Source organism: Calidris pugnax, unplaced genomic scaffold (genome assembly GCF_001431845.1).
Source record: "Calidris pugnax isolate Ruff unplaced genomic scaffold, ASM143184v1 scaffold188, whole genome shotgun sequence".
Lineage (NCBI taxonomy): Eukaryota > Metazoa > Chordata > Aves > Charadriiformes > Scolopacidae > Calidris > Calidris pugnax.
Window position 1 is genome coordinate 13,754,444 of NW_015091257.1, and position 24,213 is coordinate 13,778,656.

General features: G+C 40.9%; 1 protein-coding gene across 2 annotated transcripts in view; it reads left to right on the forward strand.

The window, feature by feature from the left end:
- The first annotated feature begins 6 nt into the window (after nucleotides 1-6).
- BEND2 (BEN domain containing 2) overlaps nucleotides 7-24,213 on the forward strand; it is a 31,856-nt gene continuing 7,649 nt past the window's right edge. Inside the window, exons 1-11 of one of the 2 annotated variants that reach the window (XM_014960138.1) lie at nucleotides 7-42; nucleotides 4,766-4,909; nucleotides 10,490-10,650; nucleotides 11,834-11,905; nucleotides 12,070-12,159; nucleotides 15,786-15,890; nucleotides 17,741-18,254; nucleotides 19,500-19,700; nucleotides 20,645-20,766; nucleotides 21,470-21,683; nucleotides 23,197-23,400. In XM_014960138.1, the coding sequence (XP_014815624.1) occupies nucleotides 30-42; nucleotides 4,766-4,909; nucleotides 10,490-10,650; nucleotides 11,834-11,905; nucleotides 12,070-12,159; nucleotides 15,786-15,890; nucleotides 17,741-18,254; nucleotides 19,500-19,700; nucleotides 20,645-20,766; nucleotides 21,470-21,683; nucleotides 23,197-23,400 (1,840 nt within the window). In that variant the 5' untranslated portion in view covers nucleotides 7-29. Of the gene's footprint in view, nucleotides 43-621; nucleotides 893-4,765; nucleotides 4,910-10,489; nucleotides 10,651-11,833; nucleotides 11,906-12,069; nucleotides 12,160-15,785; nucleotides 15,891-17,740; nucleotides 18,255-19,499; nucleotides 19,701-20,644; nucleotides 20,767-21,469; nucleotides 21,684-23,196; nucleotides 23,401-24,213 lie in introns of those variants that run through there. The other variant, XM_014960140.1, reaches the window with a different exon arrangement.

Genomic DNA, 24,213 nt, shown 5'->3' on the forward strand with positions numbered 1-24,213 from the left:
CCCCAGCCCCCTGCCGCCCCAGCCAAGCCATGTCCGCCGAGGGTAAGGCTGCCGCCCGCCGCCGCCCCGCCGAGGGAGGGCTGACGGGGAGGCCAAACGCGGAGAACGCTCCCTCATCGTTCGCAAACGGCCCCAACGCTCGCTGACGAGCCGGCCAGGCCACGCCCACCGCGCCGGACGCTATTGGCCGGTTCCGGCGCGGCGAACCGTCGCTATTGGCTTTCCCTACTGCCCGTCGCCGGCGCGTCAGTGGCGGTGGGGGCTTGGGAGGCGCGCGGGCTGTTGGAGGCGCTGTGCCGGGTGGGGGGGGCGGCGGGGCCGGCCGTATTAACGGTTTCCGCGCGCGGCGCCGAACCGGGGGGGGCTGAGGGTCCCCGCGGGAGGGGCCGCTCTCGGGGCCGGGCGTACGTGCCCTCGGCGGGCTCCCCGGTTGCCCGCGGCCCTGGGGTTTTCTCCGGAGAGTCGCTCCTTCCCTCCTTCCCTGCGGCGGAGCCGAGGGCAGAGGGGCATCCGCGCCTGGCTGTGCCGAGGGGGGGTGGAGGGGTGGCAGCAGGACCCTCTCAGCGAAGTCGCAGCTCAGAAGAAAGTAGTATGGCCTTGCCGTAGCTGGGTTACCTCACGGCCTGGGGCCGGAGGGCGGTCGTGTGAGGCGAGGAAAGCTTTCGCTTTCTTTAGTCTTCAAATGGTGGGTGAGAGCAGCGGGAAAACCTTGGGGGAAGCATGCTGTGGGACAGCGGTGTCCTGGCCCTGGTGGGTCCCCGAGTGCTGCCCTTAGTGAGGTACAAACCCAAGTACCAGCTGAGATGAGTCATGCTCCTAAAGTGGGGTGCCTGACCTGGAGATCTTTCCATTCAAAGATGTAATGCATAGTGCAGCCTCTTGCATCTTTGAGGTATGTATATGGGTGTCGTTTACTAGGGATCAAAGCGAGTATATTTCTGTCAGTTACATACTTGGCCTTGCCCTTCCGAGGAGTAAGGTTTGTACGGTCTCACATCAGTTTAAGCTGGCTTAGCTTGTCGGTGCTGTCACAGAGCTCTACCTGCTCAAGAGGGTCCAGTTGTCTCTTGCTCAGATGCCTGATTTCCTTGCGTGACTTCACAGTTCAGGGAGCTATTCTGGCTAAAAGACAATTTTGGTTTTGGTTTGGTTAGGCTTTGGCCAGATCCCTGTGCATTTATACAAGTATCAGCATGAAGTAAAGAGGTAGGATTGACACGTAGGAGGGCTGGGAGCATGACAATCATGATTTACTCCTCTTAAGACAAACGTACAGGTTAATGTGTTTGGTGTCTGTTCCCTCTCCTTTGTCCTCAATTTTTTGATCTCCTGACTGGCTTTGTTTATAACTCGCTAATCTTAACAAATATTGACTGTTATAAATTCCAGGGCAATAGAAAAGAGATGCCATTAGTAATATTCCTCCATCAAAAAGTGCATTGTGAGCTCAAATCTTATTAAACATCAGAGACCTGTTTGTGAGACATGTTTTACCTTGAGTTTTGATCTTATTAGCATCTCAGTAACCCAAATATGAGACCTAAAACCACAGGAAATCTTGCTTCATTATTCTGCTTCTCACCATCATAATCGGTTTGTATTTGCTCAATACATGATCTCATTGTCTTAATCTGTTGCAAATTTCAGTCATGCAAATTCTGACTACATCATGCTAAATTAACTATTGTTTCAGCGTTCAGAGACTGTTGATAAGCATTTTATCTTTGGTAGGGTATTCTGGTGTCTCTGATCTTTAACAACCTATCTAGATTGAGGACAAAATTATCAGAAGTATGCTAAATTCAAGGATGCAACATGAGGTGGATGGTACCAAATTTTTTCTAAGCACACCATTTAAGCATCTTTATGAAATCTAATTTGTCTTACATGGAGCTTCCATGGGTGTCTGTTTCACCTGGGAGTACTGAGATTATGTTTGCAGAAATACAGAGATGTGTCTTAACTGAACTAGAAAATGAAGAAAAGCCACTAGATTCTGTGAAAACTTTGATTTAGTGATTTTGCTAGCAGTCCCCAGGAATCCTGTAGTACAGACCAGGATAGGCCGGGATCAGTGCTTTCAGCTTTCTCATCTGCCACCCATTACCATTCCATACCTTGTGGTTACCTACATTTCTGTTTCCTTAATAAGCAAGAGCATTCATCAGGTAACATCTGACTCAGTACGACTCCTTCCTTATCCCACTGACTTATGTGGTGTATTTAATTAGTAACGTACTTGGGGAAAGAAAATAGTCATGCGTCAGCTTGTCTTCAGACTTCAGCTGATGCATCAGATCTGGTTATATTTCTGTGTTAGTAGTGTTGATTATCATAGCATGCAGAAATGTGCTTAAAACTCTATTACGGCTGTAATGGGATTGCAATCATAACTTGAAGCTGGGATGGGATGATACTACCCCCGAAAGGCATCATGATACAGTGCTCTCCTTGTGCTAATTTCATTTTTTTGGTGCATGTTAGCGTAAGTGTCAGGCCGTAAATAGAGCAGGATCCAATTGTGGTCCAAGTTAGTGCTGCCTGGGGATGAGGAGGGTCCTGGCCACCATCTCGGAGGTTAAAAGTTTTGAGAAACTAATACTTGTTTCTGCATTGCTTCTACATCATTGTAGAAATGATTTGTAATTAATTAGATCATTTTTGGAAGTGAGGTGTTATCCCTTTCTGTATTTTCCTGTTTGGTTTACGTTTATTCTCCAGCTGTGAGTTGCTGTAGCTGCAGACTTTGGGATCACTTTCTGCCCCAGCTTCACTGAGCTGTTGAAATTCTGATTTTGACACTTATTTAAGGGAGGGTGGTGGAGGGTATGGAAGACTGAGCTTTGCTTTCAGATGCTTTTGCAGAAACACTCCTGACTTCCAATCATGCTGGCCTTCCTCTAGTCCAGATGGAGCTGCTGTCTTTGCTACGTGCTGGTTCCACAGAATTTTCCCTCCTCCTGTACCCATGCTCTGTCTGTCTGCTGTAGATTTGAGTGACACAATCGCTGGTCAGGCAGGCTGTATTTGCCTGCCTTATTTCCTGTGGGCCACTGAGGCGTGAGATTTGTGGTAGAGATCATGAATATAGGGGTAAATGCAGTACCTTGTAGGGTTGCACAGGTAGTGTACAACTTGTGTCACTTCCTCTAGTTAGTGGTAGAAAGATGACTGCAGGGCAGCAGAGGCCCAGCTGTAAGTAGGGTATTTGTCAGGCCATGCAGTAACCTGGCATACTGGTTGGGGACATTGGCAGAGAGGATTCTGTTCCCACCTGCTTTGTTGCAGATGCGCCTTTCCTGACTCTTAGTTAACTCTCCCAAAGTAATAGAATAGTAGAATAGTAGATGATTGTCAACAAAAAAAAAAAAAATTGTGCCTGTGAGGCAGTTAAATAATTCAATGCATGCCAATAATTCATGGTAACCTGCAATGAACTTCAGTCAGTGAACATCATTGAAATGTTTTTCTAAAAGCTGTGCCTAAATTAAGTTAATGACTAGTCTTGTTGCTTACTTCTATATAGCTAATTAAAACTGGCCAAGAACTGTTCTCTGACTTCCAGCCTAAGTGGCATATCCTAGGTGATGTCCACTCAGCTGAACTCCTTTATGCGAGGCAGCTATACCCTAACTAGCTTTTTGGCTTCATTCACTACTATAGACATAGCTATTGACTGCATGGCAATTGATAGATGTTTCTGCACAGACCCTCGATTTGAGGAAATCTTTCCTAAAGTGATGACAGCCAAATCCAAATCCTGCTGTATTGTTTCTTCTGGATTAGATGGGAGTCCTGGCCAGAGACAAAACCTTATGACCTGTGGAGTTCAGCTGCTTTCCCACCTTTTGATCTCCTAAGAAATTGGGACAGGAGGAAGAGAGCAGGATTTGGAGTAAATTGTTTGTATAAGAGTGAGAACCAGACCGCTGTTACACTTATGCAGCCCTGATTTGTTCCCGGAGCTCAGTCCATCCTGTGTGCTGAACAGGGTAGAGATACTGTGGAAAATGTGGCCTATTTTCATATTGTTAGTGTGTCATTATGCATGTGTGCTGGCTGAATTTAACTTTTATTTCCTACCTTTCGTGGTTCATGGTATGATTCCTTCCATTAATTCGTTTCGTCAAAAATAAATTCCACTTCCTCCCCTGCCCTCACAAAACCACCAGATCTAGCTATAATAGCTAGATCAATTATTCTGAAATCAGGACTTTGTTTTCCTTGATGTAGTATGTTTAATTGGAAAAAAAATGGTACTGGACATTTGTCATTCAGTATTTCTGCACAGCATCTCATTGAGAGTCAATGCTTGGTTTGATCTGAATACCAAATATGCAGTTAGGATTTGTAGGCTGATTTGTTTCAAGTGTATTAAGCATTTCTTATTTATGAAAGTAAAATCTCAAAACAAAATGAATATGTCTTGTCATATGCTTGAATGTAAATAGTGGAGTTCTCAGAAGTGCTTGTTACTGGCCTATATCTGTTCCTGTTGAAGCTGGACACTGTAGGAAGAGCTGGGTACTGAATAGTTTCAGGAATCCCACCAACTAAGAAATAGTAAGCTGCTTCCCTTCTAGTGCATATCAAAACCTCAATGTCTGTGTTTAAAAGTGACTTTGCTTTTAGATGCTAAAGTGAAACTGGTTTTAAATTAGCCTGTGGTACATTCAAATAATGCTAGAAGTGATACAAGCACAACAGTTGTCATCTGACATGCAGAGTGGTGTCTATTCTTATGTCTTTCTGCATATGTTAATAGATTATGTATCTGTGAATGTTGAGGATGATGATGAAGCAGTGATGATTGACCATGGAGAAAACGGACTGTCCACACAAAGCTGCGTGGCAATGGGACAAAACTCTGAAGTAAACAGTGTTCACCACGTGGCTCAACTTGCCTATGGTAATTACTTTTCATTTTTATTGTGATCTAATAGTTTATGACCAGCTTTAATGCTGTATGTTCAGTGCTGGTATCTTGAATGCTTTCTGTATTACCCATATCTGTAAAACATACCTTATTAGAAAGCTACTTTATAGAAATTGCTTGGCAATGCATTTAAAAAGAGGGATCTTTTTAGTTATTACTTTAGAGGTCTTTATTGTGAACCCACTGAAATATTATGTATGAAGAAGACAGTTTTTAACTTACTTTATAAAGTAAGTATACCTAGGAATGATTTAGCAAGCAATTTGGAAAATAAATGTCATGAAAGAACCTAACCTGAAAAATGAGGGTTTTAGTTAAACTGTCCAGTACAATTTAGTGAAGCACTGTGGATACTGATGTGCAATGATAGCAAGATGGTTGTTTAAGGTGATAAATTATTAGCTGTAAGTAGCCTTTGGTGATTGTCTTTAATTCACTGTATTTATTTTAATGTGCAAGATCAAAGTCTATCAGAAATCTTACCTAATTCTCCACTGGCCCAGACAAAAATTAATCGCAGCTGTTACGAGCATTTAATAAGTCTAGTAGCAGTGTTACCAAGCTAGTAAGGAAAATGATTGCAACTAAGTGATGACATTTGCTAGTTTTATTTTTATTTGACCAGTTGACTTTATAGAGAATTTCATCAATATTTCTCTTCAGCAGAGTCAAGTTTCCTAGTGTTGTTAGGTGCTTCTGAGAACCTTTAATCTCTTTGGTATACTGTAATATATTTTTTTTATGTTTATGTCTAAAAACATATTTGGGGAGGAGAATGGTTTGTACGGTTTACTTTGGGTTTTGTCTGTTTTTAAAAAATAAATAAATAAAACTTCCTGCTGAAGAAAGTATCATAGACAGTTGCTGACCTTGGTTTCAGGACATAAGTAAATATTTCATTATCAACACAAGAATCAGGATGAGTGCGTCTGATGGTTTTTTAAAAGGTAAAAGATGGCTTCGTCATCTTTGGGGCTTACAGCTTCTCTTGTAGATTTTTAGCATTAGGTATTGTCTAGTTAGAATTGAGAATGGTGAGATGTATGACCAAAACATGACTGAAGTTTATGTTGAATGTAACTGTTGAACTTAACTATTTGAAATAAAATTCTCTCTGGTTGTTTTTATTCAACCACCATACTAGGCTAGTCTCTTGGAGGGCAGTGCCTGTTCTTCAAATCTGGTTCTGTCTGTCCAAACTAGTTTCTTTTACTTTCATCTTATATCTTCTTGCCTACGGATACTTAGCTGGCAGAGGAAGCTCAACATCAGTAAGATACAGATCTAGGTCTTTATTTCTCCCCGCCTGCTGCAGAACACTTCTGTTATGCTTTTCACTTATCCATTTATGCCCACAAGCTCAGTATCACTTTTGCTGGCACTTTTTTTTTTTTTTTAGGTCATCGTATTTGTCCTTAAATCTAAATTTGGAAAGCTAATCACAAAGATGCTTAGTTTAACACAAGCATAATATGTTTAAAATGTGATTAAACCAGGGACCTAATGTTCCTCCACATGAAGTGTCATTCTTTTGACTAACTTGTGAAGTTTGGGACTAACTGAAGTTTGAGGGACTAACTCGTGCCATTGTGTTAATCCTGCTGCCCTGCACTCCTACTTTCAACATGTCCTTTGCCTGTCCTGGCGTTCATCCCACAGAGTGCTGCCCTGTCCCAAGCTCTCAGTTCTGGGGGTGCTTAGCACTAGGAGATGAGTGCTGGCCAGACGGACCAAGCATGGTGGGGACAGAGGGATAAGGTGATCAGGCAAAGGAAGCAAACTCTGGAGCTGGGTGGGAGAGTAAGTAGGTTTTAATCTTCACCTAAGAGAACAAATATTAAGCAATTGTGTATGTATTTTTATTACTCTGTTATTGATTGTGATTTCAAAATTATCTTTACTATGCTAATCAAAATCTACCACAGATCTTGCCTAGCTAGCATCTGTCAGCTCTGCTACAACATTTCACAGAATCACAGAATTATCTAGGCTGGAAGAGACCCTCGGGATCATCAAGTCCAGCCATCCACCCTACTCTAAAGTACTCCCCTACACCATATCCCCCAACACCACATCTAAACGGTTCTTAAACACAGCCAGGGATGGTGACTCAACCACCTCCCTGGGCAGCCTATTCCAATGCCCGACCACTCTCTCTGTGAAGAATTGTTTCCTGATGTCCAGTCTAAACCTACCCTGGTGCAACTTGAACCCATTACCCCTTGTCCTATCATCTGTAACTTGGAAGAAGAGACCGACCCCCACCTCTCTACAACCTCCTTTCAGGTAGTTGTAGAGAGTGATAAGGTCTCCCCTCAGCCTTCTCTTCCCCAGACTGAACAACCCCAGCTCCCTCAGCCTCTCCTCATAAGACTTACTCTCCAGACCCCTCACCAGCTTCGTTGCCCTTCTCTGGAAGGGCATTTGTCTGTGCTCTTAATGCAAAGAAATTTTTTTTCTAGCTTATGAAGCTGAACATATTACTACTTTTCTGTCCTGCCTCTTGCCCTTCCTCTTTTAGTGCAAAAAGTGGTTGTCTTTGCTTTTTATTATTTCTCTTTGCTCGTCCCTGTCCCATTGGATTAGTTCTTTCTTCCTTAATTTCTGATACACTAGCTCTACTTTCCAGTTGAGGCCTGAAATTAGTTCCATTATTTTGCAAAAGTAGTAAGAAGTACCCTTGTAGCTCTTCTCATGCAGCCCTTTTTACTTGAGAGGAAGTAACTGAAGGTATCCCCAAACCTTCCTCACCATACCTCTTCAGCTTGGCCTAAGCTCCAAAAAGCACCTTCACAGCAGATGGTATGGTGGAGAATTGGTGTTGCCTTTTCATGCCAGCTAAGTTTTCCTCCTTAGTTCTTGGAAATCCTCCACGGTCCTGTTTAGCTGCTTAGAGTCTTTTAATATCTTCTTTATATCTGCTTTAAGCCTTTTAAGACCACGCGGACAGCAGCAGCGGTGAGTGCTGCGGCTTTACACTTGATCTGGACTGAGGCGGAGAGGGGGTTTCCCGGAGACGGGAAGCCGAAGGGAGAGCGGGGAGACCCGAACCCATTCGGGAATCTCGCGAGGGAGCCGAGAGGCTGACGCAGCTGGGGGCGGGGCCGGGCGAGCCGCGCCAAATTTAAAAGCGGCCGTAGGTGCAACAGGCTCCGAGCGCGTGCCGGGTATTTGAGCGCGCAGGCGCACGTGCGCACAGTGCGAGGGAAGCGGCCCTCAGGTGTTGGAGAGAGGCAGCGGAGTGAGGGGGCGGAGCGGGGCTTGTGCGCAAGACAGAGAGGGAGGGTTTGAGAGGGAATGGACCGCTCAGGCTCAAAAAAGGGACTGGCAACCAAACGCCCCAAAGCCCCCGTGAAGAAAAATGTGGGACCATATGACAAAACTGGACATTCATAAGTCTATGGGCCCTGATGGGATGCACCCGCGAGTACTGAGAGAGCTGGCAGAAGTTATCGCTGGGCCGCTCTCTATCGTCTTTGAAAAGTCATGGAGAACAGGAGAGGTGCCTGAGGACTGGAGGAAGGCCACTCCAGTCTTCAAAAAGGGCAAGAAGGAGGATCCTGGTAACTACAGACCAGTTAGTCTCACCTCTGTCCCTGGGAAGATAATGGAGAGACTCATTCTAGATGTCATCTCCAAACAAGTTGAAGAACGGGGGGTTATTGGAAGTGGACAACATGGGTTTACCAAGGGTAAATCATGTATGACCAATCTGATAGCCTTCTATGACGTTATAACTGGTTGGTTGGATGAGGGGAGGGCAGCAGATGTCATCTACCTTGACTTCAGCAAGGCTTTTGACACTGTCTCCTATAACATCCTCATTGGGAAACTGAGGAAGTGTGGGCTGGAAGAGGTGGATTGAGAACTGGCTATGCGACAGGACCCAAAGGGTAATGATTAATGGAGCAGGTTCAAGCTGGAAGCCTGTAACCAGTGGTGTCCCCCAGGGGTCAATACTTGGTCCGGTGCTGTTCAATATATTCATCAATGACCTGGACGAGGTCAAGTTTGCTTGGTCAAGTATCCTCAGCGAGTGAATCCTGGGCTGCGTAGGAAAGAGTGTGGCCAGCAGGTCGAGGGAGGTCGTTCTCCCTCTCTACTCTGCACTGGTGAGGCCACAACTGGAATACTGTGTCCAGTTCTGGGCTCCCCAGTTCAAGAGGGACAGGGAACTACTGGAAAGAGTCCAGCGAAGGGCAACAAAGATGATTCAAGGACTGGAGCATCTCCCTTATGAGGAGAGGCTGAAAGAGCTGGGACTCTTTAGTCTGGAGAAGAGAAGGCTGAGGGGAGTTAATGCCTACAAGTATCTCAAGGGCGGGCTGAGGGAGGAGGGAACCCGACTCTTTTCAGTAGTTCCCAGTGAGAGGACAAGGGGCAATGGGCACAAGTTGGGACATAAAGGGTTCCACTTGAATATGAGGAAGAACTTTTTCACGGTGAGGGTGACGGAGCCCTGGAACAGGCTGCCCAGGGAGGTTGTGGAGTCCCCTTCTTTGGAGATTTTCAAGACCCGCCTGGATGCAGTCCTGAGTAACATGCTCTGACAAGCTCTGGGTGGTCCTGCTTTAGCAGGGGAGTTGGACTAGATGATCTCTATGGTCCCTTCCAACTCTAAAAATTCAGTCAAATTCAGTGAAAATATCTTTTCAAATCTGGATTTTGTTACCTATATAGCGCTTGGCCCGTCTATAGCTAAAATATATAGATCTCAAGTGGAAATAGGTGTTTATGGGTTTGGGGTTTTTTTCTTCTTCTTCCTTTCTTAAGGGTGTTTTTTTTTATTTTTAGAAGGGCTACCCTAGCCTTGTCCTGAAAGTTTGAGGTAGAAACCTGTAAAGGATGGACAGGCAGATTAGGCAGTCGAGATATGCCTTCTCTCTTAACTGTGAAAATCCTTTAATATTCTTCAAAAGCTAATCCTGTAGGCCTCAGAAGAATTAGGATGGGGCAGTGATAAGCAGTAGCAATGGCTTTTTAACTGTGTGCCAGGCCCATGTGGGAAGAGATGGAGGCACTTAGTGTACCACTTGTGGATTGTTTGTGCTTGGTAGCCCCTGACCTACACAGTCTGAACAGATGAGATACCTGGAGCAGGTCTTTTTTGTTGTACAGTGGCAAAACTGAGGGGGACTCTGTAAGTGTAGGGAAGGGACAACTATGGATTAGATTAATGGGAACTGTGTTTTACACTGTGCATGTATTGCCTGAGTTTCAGTTAACTGGTTTTGTGGGAGTTTTGAATTCTGTGACTTTGTATACTCAGACATGGAAATGAAAACAGAGAATAAACAGTGAAAAGCAGGACAAATGAAATGGAGGCTGGAGAGAGTTTGGAAGAAATAATATTAAATAGAGTTTATAATTTCAAATCTAAATAAATTGGATTAATAAGTGTTTAATAATATGCTAGTAAACAAATTTCAAATAACCAAGCAATTTGAAAGTAAAAAAAAAAAAGAAAAAAGGTGACTGCATGTTTTTTGTAGTTAAATGTTTAATGCAATGGGGAACCTGCTGATATGCTTTGCTTTCTCTCCACTTTTCCAGGAAACGAAGGCTTATCAGTGCTAGCTGACAAAGTGGCATCACAAATGAGCCATTCTGCAAGTATGCAGAGAGGAAATGGTCATAGCCCTGAAAAAATGGATTTTGCATTTTCACATAATAAAAGAAAACGTCTTGCCCCTACTCTAGTGGGACAGAATGTGGTATGTTTTGCCAAACAGTACCTCTTTGTTTTGAGGCCAGTTTCAATGTTATTGGGAATGTCATTTTTCCTTCACTTTTGTATGCTCACTTGATGACATGCCAGTGAAGAAGTGTGGGTAGGATATCTGTGTAGTGCGTGGAAGCTTCTAGCAGGACTAAGACCTTGTTGTGCTGGTTGCTGTCCATGTGTATGACAACAGCTAGTGTACAGCGGAGAGTAACGTCTACTAATTTCCCATGTAGATGCTCGTATTTCTTCAGTAAAAATCTCTTTGTGCAGTTTAGGATAATAAGAATTGAAACTTAACGTTGCATAAGGATTTGCCTCCTTGAACAAATTCTGTGCAAAGACAGACTACGTATGATTTTAACTTCAGGCAGTCTAAAACTTGGTTCACATCACCGTATTTAATTCTTAAATTTCAGCAATTGGGGTGTCTTAAATGCTATAAAAGCAGTTCCACTCTTTAATTCTGCCTGTTGTAAAACAAACAAACCCAACATCCCCCACACCGCCAACATTGCTTTTTTAAAACAAGACATGGTTAAAGATGACTTAATTAAAAATCAAAACAACAACTAACAAAAAAACCTAACACAAGACAAGACTCATTAAATCTGCGATGTATGGTGGACAGGCAGTGCTCCCATCCAGTAAAAGAAAAATGTTAGAATTGTCCATGTGGTGGCACTGTTGATTGCTGTCTAAAAGCACTTTTCAAGCAATAAGAAAGTTATGCCTTTTAGGTATTTTTCTGCATGCAGTTATAGCCATTGAAATAAATACACTTTTTTTTTCTTAAATTGATTTTTTTTTTAAATTACTGTACAAATCTACATGGAGTCTCAATTGTATAAGCCTGGTTACAGGCTTAGATATGTTATATATGTAATATACATATATTTACATGAGAAAGTTCTGGTCTTAGAATTACCAAATAAAAATACATATTATTATATAATACTCTTAAAACAAACGTGAGATGAGTATTCATATAACCACAGGCATATCAATGAGATGACTGTGTTAAGTTTCACTTTCTTGGGCTCTTTTGTAGCCAGGCAAGGGAATATAACTACAACTGAAAGTGTCTAAATTGGATTCGTAGTAGCTTGTCTCTGTAGTTTATATTTTCAATTCTTTATTATTCAGAACATTGAAAATTCTTTGTTATTTCCCAGATGAGAATCAGGGAAGGAGAATATGAAGATAGTGATGGTGTCATTTACGAGTATGAACCAGACTATGAATGTGTAAGTTAGTTTTCTTTTGTTTGACTGACTTTGGAAAGCTGCTTTGGGGATGCATGTTTTGGGGTAGATTAAAATAATGTGACGTTTTGAAGTTGGGATTTATTGTCTTAATGTGATATCCTAAGACTGTTTATGTATCTTTCTCTATTATTTTAATGAAAAAGGGGAGTATTGTGTCTGAAGCTTCCTACACTGAAGCCTCCTACACTGGAGATCAGCAGAAAACTCTTGCGGAGGTCCTCAGTTATTGCCAGGTATTTTTTTTTCTTTATCTTTAAATGGCATTTAAACAGTTTTAGTTTCAAGAGATATGTGTTCTATGTTTGATAACCTATGACTTCATCCTTTCCAGTTGTTCATTTGTTAGTTGCTCACTTCAATATTTTCAATGCAAAAATAATGTCCTTTTTCATATTCTCTGAACTTTTCACACCATTGCTGGCAAGAATACTTTTCAAATATTAAGCTTTAATATAAAATGTAAAGTCTAGTGATTTACTGGGAGGGGCTTCACAGTTATGGGAAAGATCTGACTGTCATACACACAGAACTTTTGAAAGTACACAAAGCCTGCCAAAAGTGTGCCAAAATTCTGGTAGTGTTGCAGTAGCTGACAATACGGAAAATCACTGCACTGAAAATGAAAAGTATCCCATATTTAACCAGGTGAGCCCTTATGTGACTCTGGAGTGACAGTATCCTATAGAGTGAAAGACATTCAGGCCATGGTTTAGGGAGGATAATTTGTGGGTGGTTTGTAGCCAGGTATTAATGCCTTGTAAGGCATTAATACCTGTACAGCATGTACTGTCCATGCTGATTTAAGGTCTTTTAGTGCTTCCTTGAGGTATTTCTAAATTTGGGAAGATTTATAGATTCTTCTGTCTAAGGATATTTAATTTTTTTAAAATAGTGAAATCCAACTTGATAGAATTTCAAATTATTTTCGTCTACTACAAATCCATCTAGCAAATTTTTTTTCTCTGCCTAGTTATGCTGTAGATCAACAAAAGAAATTGCTGTAGTTAGTGGAAGACACATTTCCTCTTTGTAACTTGTATACTTATAATGTCTTTGTGTGTTTTTTTGCAGTAATAGCTGATGACAGGTGCCTGATACGTATTTTCAAGTTGTCAGTGTCCTTTCAATACCAGATTAACATTCTGTTATCTAATTCCTTTTTACACAAAGTGTATGTCTGAATTACTGTGTAAGCATCATGTTTGAGTTGGTAAATCCTGGAAACACTGAAGAATGAAATTTCTATATTGCACAGTAATAAGCAGTAATAACTGATGGACTTTGAATGCTTTGACTTAAGTCATTCATGTCTGAAAAATTGGGCCTTTACAATGATACTTTAAAAAAGTTTGTACCTGATTGCTTTAGTAAGGCAACACAAATTTTTGACATCTGAAAGAAATCTTGACCATGGGAATTGACTTAAGGTCAGACACTCTCAATAAAAGAAGTAGATTTTTTCAAATTCTTTATCTTTCATTCTGTGATTATTAAAATGTGGATGCAATTGATTTCAATGCCATATTTGTTCTGAAAGGCATGGCTGAGTTGATTTCTCTATACCTCATTTACATCTCATTTTCACAGAATCCCAGGATGGTTGAGGTTGGAAGGGACCTCTGGCGGTCATCTTGTCCAACCCCCGTACTGAAGCAGGGCCACGTAGAGCCCAGGATCATGTCCTGATGGCTTTTGAATATCTCTAAGAAGGGAGTCTCCACAGCCTCCCTGGGTAACCTGTGCCAGTGCTCAGTTACTGTCATGGTAAAAAACTGTTTCTGATGTTCAGAGGGAACCTCCTTGGTTTCAGTTTGTTCCCACTACCTCTGGTCCAGCCTCTGGGCACCTCTGAAAAGAGCGTGGTTCTGTCCTCTTTACATCCTCCCTTCAGATATTTGCGTGCATTGATGAGAATCACCACTGAGTTTTCTCTTGTCCAGACTGAACAATCCCAGCTTCCAGCCTTTCCTTATAGGAGAGATGCTCCTGTCCCTTCATCACCTTCATGGCGCTTTGCTGGACTCTCTCTTATATGTCCATGTCTCTGCTGTGCTGGGGAGCCCAGAACTGGATCCAGCACTCCAGGTGCAGCCATACCAGTGCTGAGAGGAGGGATAACCTCCCTTGACCCGCTGGCAATACTTTGCCTAATTAAGCCCAGGGTAGCATTAGCCAACTTTGCAGCAAGGGCACATTGCTGGTTCATACTCAACTTAGTAACCACCAGGAGATCCCAGGTCCTTTTCTACCAAGCTGCTTTCAAACTAGGTGGCCCCCACCATGTACTGGTGCCTGGGATTGTTCTTCCTCAGGTGCAGAACTTTGCACTTCTTGATGAACTTCAAGAGGTTCCTGTTGGCCCATTTCTCCTGCCTGTTGACATCTGTCTGGATCACATCATGACCCTTGCTGGTCTGGTGTCATCTGCAGATTTGCTAAGGGTACGCAGTCCTCCAAAATTCAGATCATTAATGAAGATGTAAAACAGGATTGGACCCAGTATTGATCCCTGGGGTACTCTACTGTTTACTGGCCTTCATCTAGGCTTCTTGCTGATGATCACCACTCTCGGGGCCTGGCCATTCGACTAGTCTCAATCCACCTCACTGTCTGCTCATCCAACCTGTACACCAGCAGCTTCTCTGTGAGGATCTTATGGGAGACAATGTCAAAGGCCTTCCGTAAATCCAGGTAGACAATATCCATTGTTCTATTTTCACCAATCAGGCCAGTCATTTTATCGCAGAAGTTTATCAAGTTGGTCAACCATGACCTCCCCTTGGTGAAGCCATGCTGTGACTGCTCCTGGTGGTATTCTTGTCATTTGTGTGCCTGGAAATGGTTTTCTTCCCAGGGATGGAGGTGAGGCTGACTGGCCTGTAGTTCCCTGGGTCCTCTTCCTTGTCCTTCTTCAAGACAGGAGTGACATCTTCTTTCATCTAGTCTTGGGGCACTTCTCCCGTTCACCATGATCAACCAAAGGTGATCAGGAGTGGTATCACAATGATGTCAGCCAGCTCCCTCAGCACTCGAGGGTACATCCCATCAGGCCCCTTGGGTTTAGTGCGCATCCAGTTTGCTTAAGTGTTCCCTGACCAGATTCTCTTCCAGCCAGTGTGTCTTCCTTGCTTCAGCCTTTCCCCCTGGCCTGTGGGACCTGGGATTCCTGAAGGCTCATCTTGCTAGTAAAGGCTGAGACAAAGATGGCATTGAATCCCTCAGCCTTTACCATGTCCTGTGTCACGAGGTCCCCCGTCTCATTCAGCAGTGGACCCACATTTTCCATAGCCTTCCTTTTCTCACCTATGTAGTTGCAGAAGCCCTTTTGTTGTCTTTGGCATCCCTAGCCATGTTCAATTCCCGTTGGGACTTCTACTTTACAGATAGTATTTTTCTAAACATATTTCCCTTTGGTGATACAGAAATCAATATTTTGGTGGCTGCCTATGAGCCTTTTACCTGTGTACTTGAAAACCTATTATGACTTAAAATAGCATATCATAATACCTAACTTACCTGAGAGCTTGTCAGTAGCTTTCCAATGTAAAACAAAGCATACTAAATAGGTAAAAATAAAACATCTGCTGCAAGCAGGAAGAACAACCTTTAAATGCCAGCCACATTACAGTCACAGGAATAAGCTTCTCTGAGAATTCTTTTACTGTGATATTTGCCTCTGTTATTTGTGTTTCGAATCTCAGCTGATCTTTAATATGCTTCCAGAATGTATATAGTATCTACAGATCTTACCCAGTTTTAGGGAGCGAATTTTGCCCTTAATTGAACTTTCTTGATTTCTCCAGATTTAAATTGGGTTCTTGTGAAATAATACTATTTTCACTCTCATATTTGTTCTCAGGCCATGTATGATGCCATTCAGAAATTGGATAAAAAATTTGACCTGCTTCATCGGAAGGTCTCAGAAATGCAGCATACTCGTCTAAAGCCACTGTTTCTCAAACCTGTGAGTATTAAAGACCCAAGATACTAATTTTTCCTTTAATTCTCACACTTCCTCTAATGCTGATTTAAAAAGAAAAAATAAAATTTTCTCCTTTCACTAAGATTAAAACTAGTAGAAAAGTAGTATACTTAAAATCCATTGCAGTTAAATTATTCTAGGTTTCTTATTATATGCCAGCTTTGGTCTCCTGTGTTGTTACTGACCATTGGTTTCTGCAGTTAGAAGAGAGTTCAGGCATAATTCACATAGAATTGTTCAATTGGCTAACTGATTTTTAGATCTCAACACTGTGTTGCTGTATCCATTACGGTATAGAATTGTACTTTTTTTAATAAAAAGCTTTTTTTTCAAAATTTTAAAGGCGGCTTGATATTCAGTACACATTTTGTTCCCATATGGTCAATCCAGTATTGACAAAGGAGAGAGAATATTAGTACTTGTAACAATGCTCTTTAAAAGGAAAACATAACAGACGATTTTTGAAGAAGGTCATAAAATCCATAATGACCTTTCTTTGTGAATGATACTGCAAAGCTTTTAATGTGGCAAAGGTGATCCTGCTGTCAGAAGATGTCAAGACATCAGTAGGGCCATTTGTTTTAAGGGTGGGTAAAAATTCATGTCAGTTATCAATAGGATTCTAGGTTTTATTTGGGAATATTTTCATTGACATCTCCAAACTCACACTGTCCGTACATCCAAAAATACGAGATTCAGGGAATAAACTGGTCTTGTCAGCTGTGCTTGGACTCTCTGACCCTCTGCTCTTACCCTCCCTCTGATCATGTGGGATGGCAGCAGCTTTAATGTTCAGATTAAAAGTGACCTGCCTAGTTTGGGTTTATTTTGAAGAAGGCTTTTATCTCACCATGAGGTGTAAGGGGGAAGCCAGCAAATGCAACCTCGCAACCATTTTCTTAGGTTCTGCTAGAACTTTATGTTAAAACCATCAGGAATGCTGTAGGTTTTTTTATAGCTGTATCATTGTTATATCTGTGATGCGCTAAGGTATAAATAAGGAAAGGTTGGTTGTAACAGTACGATTTCTTTTATTAGCTCAACTCCAGTAGCCACAGAAATGGACAAACTTTCAGACACATAAACCTTTCTTCAGGTTGTAGATTTTTTTAAAGATTATAAGGGTAAAATATAATCAGATTTTTTTAAACAGAACAAAAAAAATCGACAAAAGATAAAAAGAAAACCAAGCAAACCCATGAGTGTCAGCTACATTTGGTAGCTCCTGCTCAGTGACTTCTATATGTTGAACTAGAATGCATGCTTTGGGGTGCATATATTTCATAATACAAGTTCTCCAAATGATGGAAAGCATAGCCCATCTCTGTCTGCCTTAGTCTCTTTGGAATCTTCCATTGTAAATGAGATCTGAATGTTTAATGTTTTCAGTTAGCAAGTAAAGAGTGAAGACGCAGACAGGCGAAATCCCTTGAAAATTCAGCAGACTAGGTCAATGGCTGACAAACTTTAAATTTTATTTTGCCTATTTTTTTAATAGAGCTTTTTAAAAGAGCCTTTACAAAGCTGCCTTTCTCATTATATATCTCTGGCTTTCTTAGAAAGTAATTTTGCCAGCACCCCAGGTGGAAAAACTTGAGAAATATTGAAGCTGATGAGATAAGCTTCTAGTGTTGGAACTACAAGTGAGAATAAAGAAGTAGAGGGAAGGCAAAAAAGTAATAGCACTGGCTTTATGACAATGATTACTTCAATGAAGAGTCCGTTGCCAATAGCATAATTACTAAGATCTAGTCTTCCTGGTTTGCAACAGGAAAAAATAACCAGATATGTCTAATTTAACCTTTTAATTGTTTTCTGAATCACATTTGCAGAAACCAGTTGGATTTACATACAGAAGTTCCAGTCATTTGCCCCAAGGCAAAACAAGGCTACAAAGATCCATGGAAAAGGAATCAAGTCTTCATCTCTCTTCACCAGGCCTGGAAAGGCATAGCCCAGTCATAAGGGTTGCTTTACAAAACGGCCATGTTCAGGTCAATTCCACAATAAAACATGTTCAGCAGAGCCTTCAGCTTGAATCACAGCAGCCTGTTCACAGGCAGAGCCCACCACTCCCCACTATAGTTTCTACGCATTCATTGCATTCATCATACACAGCAAATAACAGGATGCCTGACCTTTCTCCACAATCAGATCTTGTAGCTGATGTTGTGGAAAGTACTTGCAATATTGCATCTTCACCGGTGGCATCATCATCAATGCCAGCACCATCTGAAACCAGTTTGGGAAATAATGCTGTAGCCATTAACTACAGAAATGCATCTGGGAGTGTGAACATCAGTAAAGAGCTACCATCTTCTTCAGTCTCCATCAATCCTAGCTTTGGTGAGTTCCTTTGTAATAAATACTCAGAAGCGAAGACTAAAAAACTGCTGTTGGTATAAAGAAATGTGCCTAAAGAAATCTCTTAATCATTATTTGCTAAAAGTAAAGGAGCAGGACTGGCTGCCTTACAAGCATTTCTATAACGGAATAGTGTTTAAAACTCTTGAAATAAAGGTCACAAGAATGTTTAATATGATCACTTAAAAATCTCTGCAGTGTATATACAGTTGTATAGACTGCCACAAGACTTTGATTTACAGTACGTGCTTTGGGTTCTTTTAAGGCTAGGCCCTCTTTTTCTCTCTTCATACTCTTGATATACACAGGTTACAAATAGGTTATATGTCGTAAGTAATGTGTGCACGCTATGCATGTGTTTAAAAAGAGATTGGCAGTAAAGCTGAGATATATGCCTGTATACGTTTTGCATTTAAGAAAATAACTTTTTTGTGTGAAGGAAATAGCTGTTTTCTTCTTGTGGAGGATTTTATCGGTGAAAAATCCTTTCTATCCTCACATCCTGCAGTGTTTGGTTTCTTTCAAAATACTGAAATAGCTGTTTTCTTCTTGTGGAGGGTCCTTTCTATCCTCAGATCCTGCAGTGTTTGGTTTCTTTCAAAATACTTATTTCCACCAAAAATAAAGAATTCCATAGATCATTGCATTATAATAAACAAGCATGTATAAAATAGCACCATGTTTTAAAAACTCAGGCATTTCTTTCTGAAGTATAAGCGCCCTGAGTTACTTGGAAGACTGAGCTAGAAGTTTTTGGTTGCTTTTGGCCTGAAAAATAAATTCATACTGCTCAAGAGCTGCACGAATAGTAGGTGAAATACCAGGATAACTATCTGAAAATTTGTAAACAGTGTATGGTTTAGCACTACTATGTATTGATATGCCATTCTTCATGGGTCATTGTCTTGAAAACATACATGGCATCTGCACATGCGTAAAATTTTGGACTCTCATGTGTCTAATGTATTTTCTTGGGTGTTGTTATTTCAGTTAGTTATATTGGTGGTTAATACGACTCAAAAAGATATTTCTGTTACCATTTCAATTCAAAGCTGCTTTTGTAAGATCAAGGATAAGTAATACATAGAACTAACTTTAGTAGAGAACATATAACAAGAGTACCACAGTGGTTATGAGAGAGTTTGAAAAAGTGTTCTTTTTTTTTTTTTAACAACTTGCTTGGGTTTTTTTAACTCTTTTTCTTTAAATGTTTTTGTTTTGCAAAAGAGTTTGTCGGTGACCCAGTGAGAAATGTAAAAGTTCTTGGAAACTATTTGATGAAAGCTCGGCAAAAGACTAAGCCAAAGTACGCAGCACGCTACTTAGTTCGTGTCTTGTTCCCCAAGGAAACGTTATTGTGCAGCATTATGGGAGTGAGCGCACGAGGGCGCAGAACATTGGATCCAAACAAAATTGCTGCAATAAGAGGTATGCTGTTTTTCAAAATGTTCAGATTTGCTTCTTTAATACTGAACGAAGTTTCTGACTTGCAAGGAGCCCTTTTCTGTATGTTTCTGCTAATCGTTGTCTAGCAGCTGGTGAACTGATCAATGCAGTAGTGGATGTGCTCCACTCAGCTCTATCTTTTGGTTTTGAAATTCCTGCTTTGTAATTCTCAATGCTAGTTTTTCTTCAATGTGGATAAAACAATTCTGATTTTCTCCTAGTTTTGTGTTGTTCATGTTTGTCAGTCATGCTGACCGTTTCTAAGTTTTTCATTATAATTTATTTCATGTTTGTGTGTGAAATGGGTTTTGTGGGTTTTTTTGTTTGTTTCAGTTTTTGTTTGGGTTTTTTTTTATGGCCATGGTACACTTGGGACAAATATTAACTGGTGATTTTTAAATACTCTTTCTCTTAAGTTCACTTCACTTGTTTGCTTGAGAAATGGTCAAAACAGGGAAGGTGTTTTCTTAAAGATGTCAAGCCATTTACACCGATCCCATGGCACATGTGTTTGAAACTATGCATCTCCTTCCTATTTAAAGGGTGGGAGATTGTTTAAGCCATGTGATGTAGTTGCAGCATTACCCTGTCTCTGGTTCTTGTGGGGGTTTTTTTGGTTGGATTTATTTTTTTTTAAGTTGGCATGATAAATCGCAGCTTTGCCCTAAGTGTACTAGGAAATGCTTAATAATAAAAGCATTATTCACAACACCTCAAAAAAGTATCACTGTGCGTCTTAAATTCATAGTACTGCTCAGCTTCAAAACCTGAGTTTTAATTAATTAAAGCTGAAAATATAAAGCTTCTAAATGGAACAGTAAATGTGAAATATTTCTTGGCTTTCTCTCTTTCTTTCTAAATAAGAATACTTTTGAACACTGCATTTTGTCACAAAGCTTAAAAACTTTTCTATGTTTTATATGCAGAATTTCTTGCAACTAACTTTCCAAACTATGATTTGAGCGAGCATGGAAAAGACTGGAAAACCTGTATCACAAATGTCAATGCTATGATCCGCTGTTTACGCTCTGAAACAAAAATAAAACCAGTAAGTTGTCTCAAGGTGATAATTTATTAAGTACTAAGTTTGTGCTGCTTTCTTAAATTAATTATTTGAACTCCTCATCATATGAGTGCTCTAATTGGAAATTGCTTGGGTTCTGTCTTTGCATTGCCCAGCAGAGGCCTGCTGACTGCAGCATTAGTTCCATATGGGCAATACAGGAAGCATATCCCTTTCTCTTGCTCTGCCTCTTCCTGCTCCTGTGTCCAGTATCCAGTTAAGAAATGTATAAGCATAGGATACTAAAAGGAAAGTGTCCTGGTTTGAGGTAAAACAGAACCAATTTTCTGTTCAGTAATTTTACTTTGCAGCTAAGCCTCTTCTAACTGAGCTGTAAATGTTGCCCAGAAGTAGTGTCAAATTTGATTGTGAGCTTAAACATGTAGGTACTAGCACTGTTTTCACAGGCTTTCCTTCAGATATATCCAGCCAAGCATTTCAACTTTATATTGACTTAAACATCACTCCCAAAACAACTCCATTTACCTCTGCTTCTAAAAAGCTTTGTGCAAATCTTTGAATATTTAGTTTCTGTTTCACCTGTCGTTTTCATGATTGAAATTCAGAAGTAGCTATATTCTAAATATCTGGAATCTAATTTATACTAAACAGGAAATGAACTGGAACGCTAATTAGAAAACTGATAGGCTTCTCCCAGTGCATGTGCTAACCTCATTTAATGTTTCAGGAGACAGCTGAAGGGAAAGAAATAGCGGCTGTTGCTCCAGATACATCTCATTGTGTAGATTTAAATTATAATGAAGATAGTGAAGGCAATTCTCAAAACTCTCAGAAAATTACCAGCTCCGTAACTGACACGTTGCAGAATTCAGGACTGGATAAGTTTCCAGAAGCTTTCCACACATCTTCGGTCAAGAAACTGCAGTCCTTGGAACCTATGGGTAAACTAAGAAATCTTCATCTTATGGATTTGTTTGTTACATTTTAAATGCTCAGCAGAAGATGCTACTGTAGGTGAAATTGTGTAGAAAAGGGATTTGCTGAACTATGTGACTCTTCTTCTCCTCTTAAGACAGTCAATTGGTATATATATAGTATGTCTTCATGGGAGCAAACAAGAACATTATCTGGCTAAACAGAACATGTGTCTGCATCTACCAATGTCCCATTAATGCATATCCACTCTAAGACTGGAAAGTTCAGCTGTAAGATATTTTGTTCAGTTTCTCTGAATAATTCTTTTTTCAGGAGTTATTTCACAGTTAACCTGTCTTTTTTATTTGGGAGATACTCTACCTTAATGGAGTGAGCTAGCTCAGAATATCTATTGAATGGTATTGCAGTTTCAGAAGAAAAGCACACCTTTCTGTAAAACTGACAATTTAGGACAATAAAAATCATAGAATCACAGAATAGTTGGGGTTGGAAGGGACCTTTAAAGATCATCTAGTCCAACCCCCTTGCAATGAGCAGGGACATCTTCAAGTAGATCAGGTTGCTCAGAGCCCTGTCTGACCTGATCTTGAATGTTTCCAGGGATGGGGCATCTACCATTTCTCTGGGAAACCTGTGCTGATGTTTCACCACCCTCAGTGTAAAAAATGTCTTCCTTATATCTACTCTAAATCTCTCCTCTCTTAGAACAAGGGGTAACGGCTTTAAACTATCACAACAGCCCTGCTAAAAACTTTGTCCTCCTCTTTATGTCCTTTTAAGTACTGAAAGGCCGCCAAAAAAGATACCTTAAAGCAGTCTTTATACTTTTTTTTTTAAAACAAAAATACATTGGAAAAAATTCCATGTACAGCATGTGATGCCTCTAGAGAGCTTCAAGGAAAATGAGCTGAGATTAGTTGCCCTTTGAAATAATTTATTTGATTAGAGTCACATTGGTGCTCTGTCAGGTCTGCTCCTGCACCCAAGACTTGTTAGACTTATCCCACAGACCTCCTGATTTACTATACATTTTGCATTTTATTTTTTTTAGTGTTTGCAGTGGAGCCAGATTGAAGTAGTTAAAAATACTCACTCTGTTTTTCAGTTTCCACTTACAGAATCTAAGCACCATCGAAATAGAAGAACTTCTATTTACCTATGTAATTGGAATAACATCATCTTTTCACGTGAGATGAAAATAATTTAGAAAGTAGTCATTAATAATGCAGGTTACGTTGCTAGCATTGCTGAAAGCATATCAGAAGTGATGTTACATTGTCTAAAACAGGCAGGGGTTTTTTTGCTACCTGGAAATTTTCTGCGATATGTTGCATTTTAGTATTAGCTGTAGAGTTATGTTTTTGCTTCAGTTTTTCCAAGCAAATAACAGTAGTTTTGGGGAGAACTTTTTGTGTTGATGTTATAACTTTTTGTCTTAATGTAATATACAGGCACTTTGAAGCATGGTCAGTATAGGATAAATGAAATTTCTCTCTCTCTCTCTGACACACTTTCTAGAACTTCTTGGAAGTCCGTGGCGCAATGTTCAGTTGCCTTTCTCAGTCATTTATGTAGCTAAGGGGAAGTCTCGGCCAGAGCTGTCAGCTCGCTACCTAATTCGTCACATGTTCACTGAAGATGTGCTGGTAAAAAGCAATGTATATGGTAATCTTGAACGTGGCATGAGCCCACTCGACTGCAACAGAATTAATGCTCTCAGAGGTAAGTAAGAAAATCTCTGTTCAAGTGATAATGTGGGGAAATTAACAAGAGTAATTAACTTGTATCCTATGAACAAACCATGGAGCTTCAGAAATAGGTCTGTGAAGCTATTCTGACGTGTATTGGTGTAAGCAAGTTGAGAGAAAGTAGATGAAGTTACATTTAAGCATCTCAAGGAAGTCTACAGATCACAAACCCAATTCATGTGAGGGAACTCAGTCTCCATGGCATGTGCTTGAAAGGACAACACAGTGGGAGATGGAAGCAGTCTGGAGGATTCTGGAGGGTGTTGGGGATAATTTCTTCATACAGGGGCTAGGTAGGCCAACCAGAGGTAATACACAGCAGGTTATGCCTCCCTTCAAAAAAAGGGTTGGGGTATGATAAATGGTGGCAGTATTGCCTGTAGAGACCATGAAATAATGGACCTCAAGATCCTGAGTAGAGTTAAAAAGGTCTGAGAGTACAGGCTGTGCAGCTTAGGAGAGCTGACTTTGGCCTATTTATGAAACTTGTAGGTGGGAGTTTGCGAGACAGCTCTGAAGAGGAGAGAAGCTCAGGAAAGTTGGCAGGTCTTTAAAGACAGCATTCTGCAAGCACAAGAGAGTCCATCCTGACGCTTAAGAGAACTAGTAGAGTTATGGGGAGACAAGTTTGGCTAAGCAGGGATTCCATAACTGAGCTCCAGTGCAAAAAAGCAGTATATAGAGATTGGAAGCAGGGACAGCTTATGAAGTGGAATTTAGCACCTTTGCCTAGGAGTGTTGGAGCAGTGTCAGGAAAGCCAGCAGCTCAGCTAAAGTTGAGACTTGC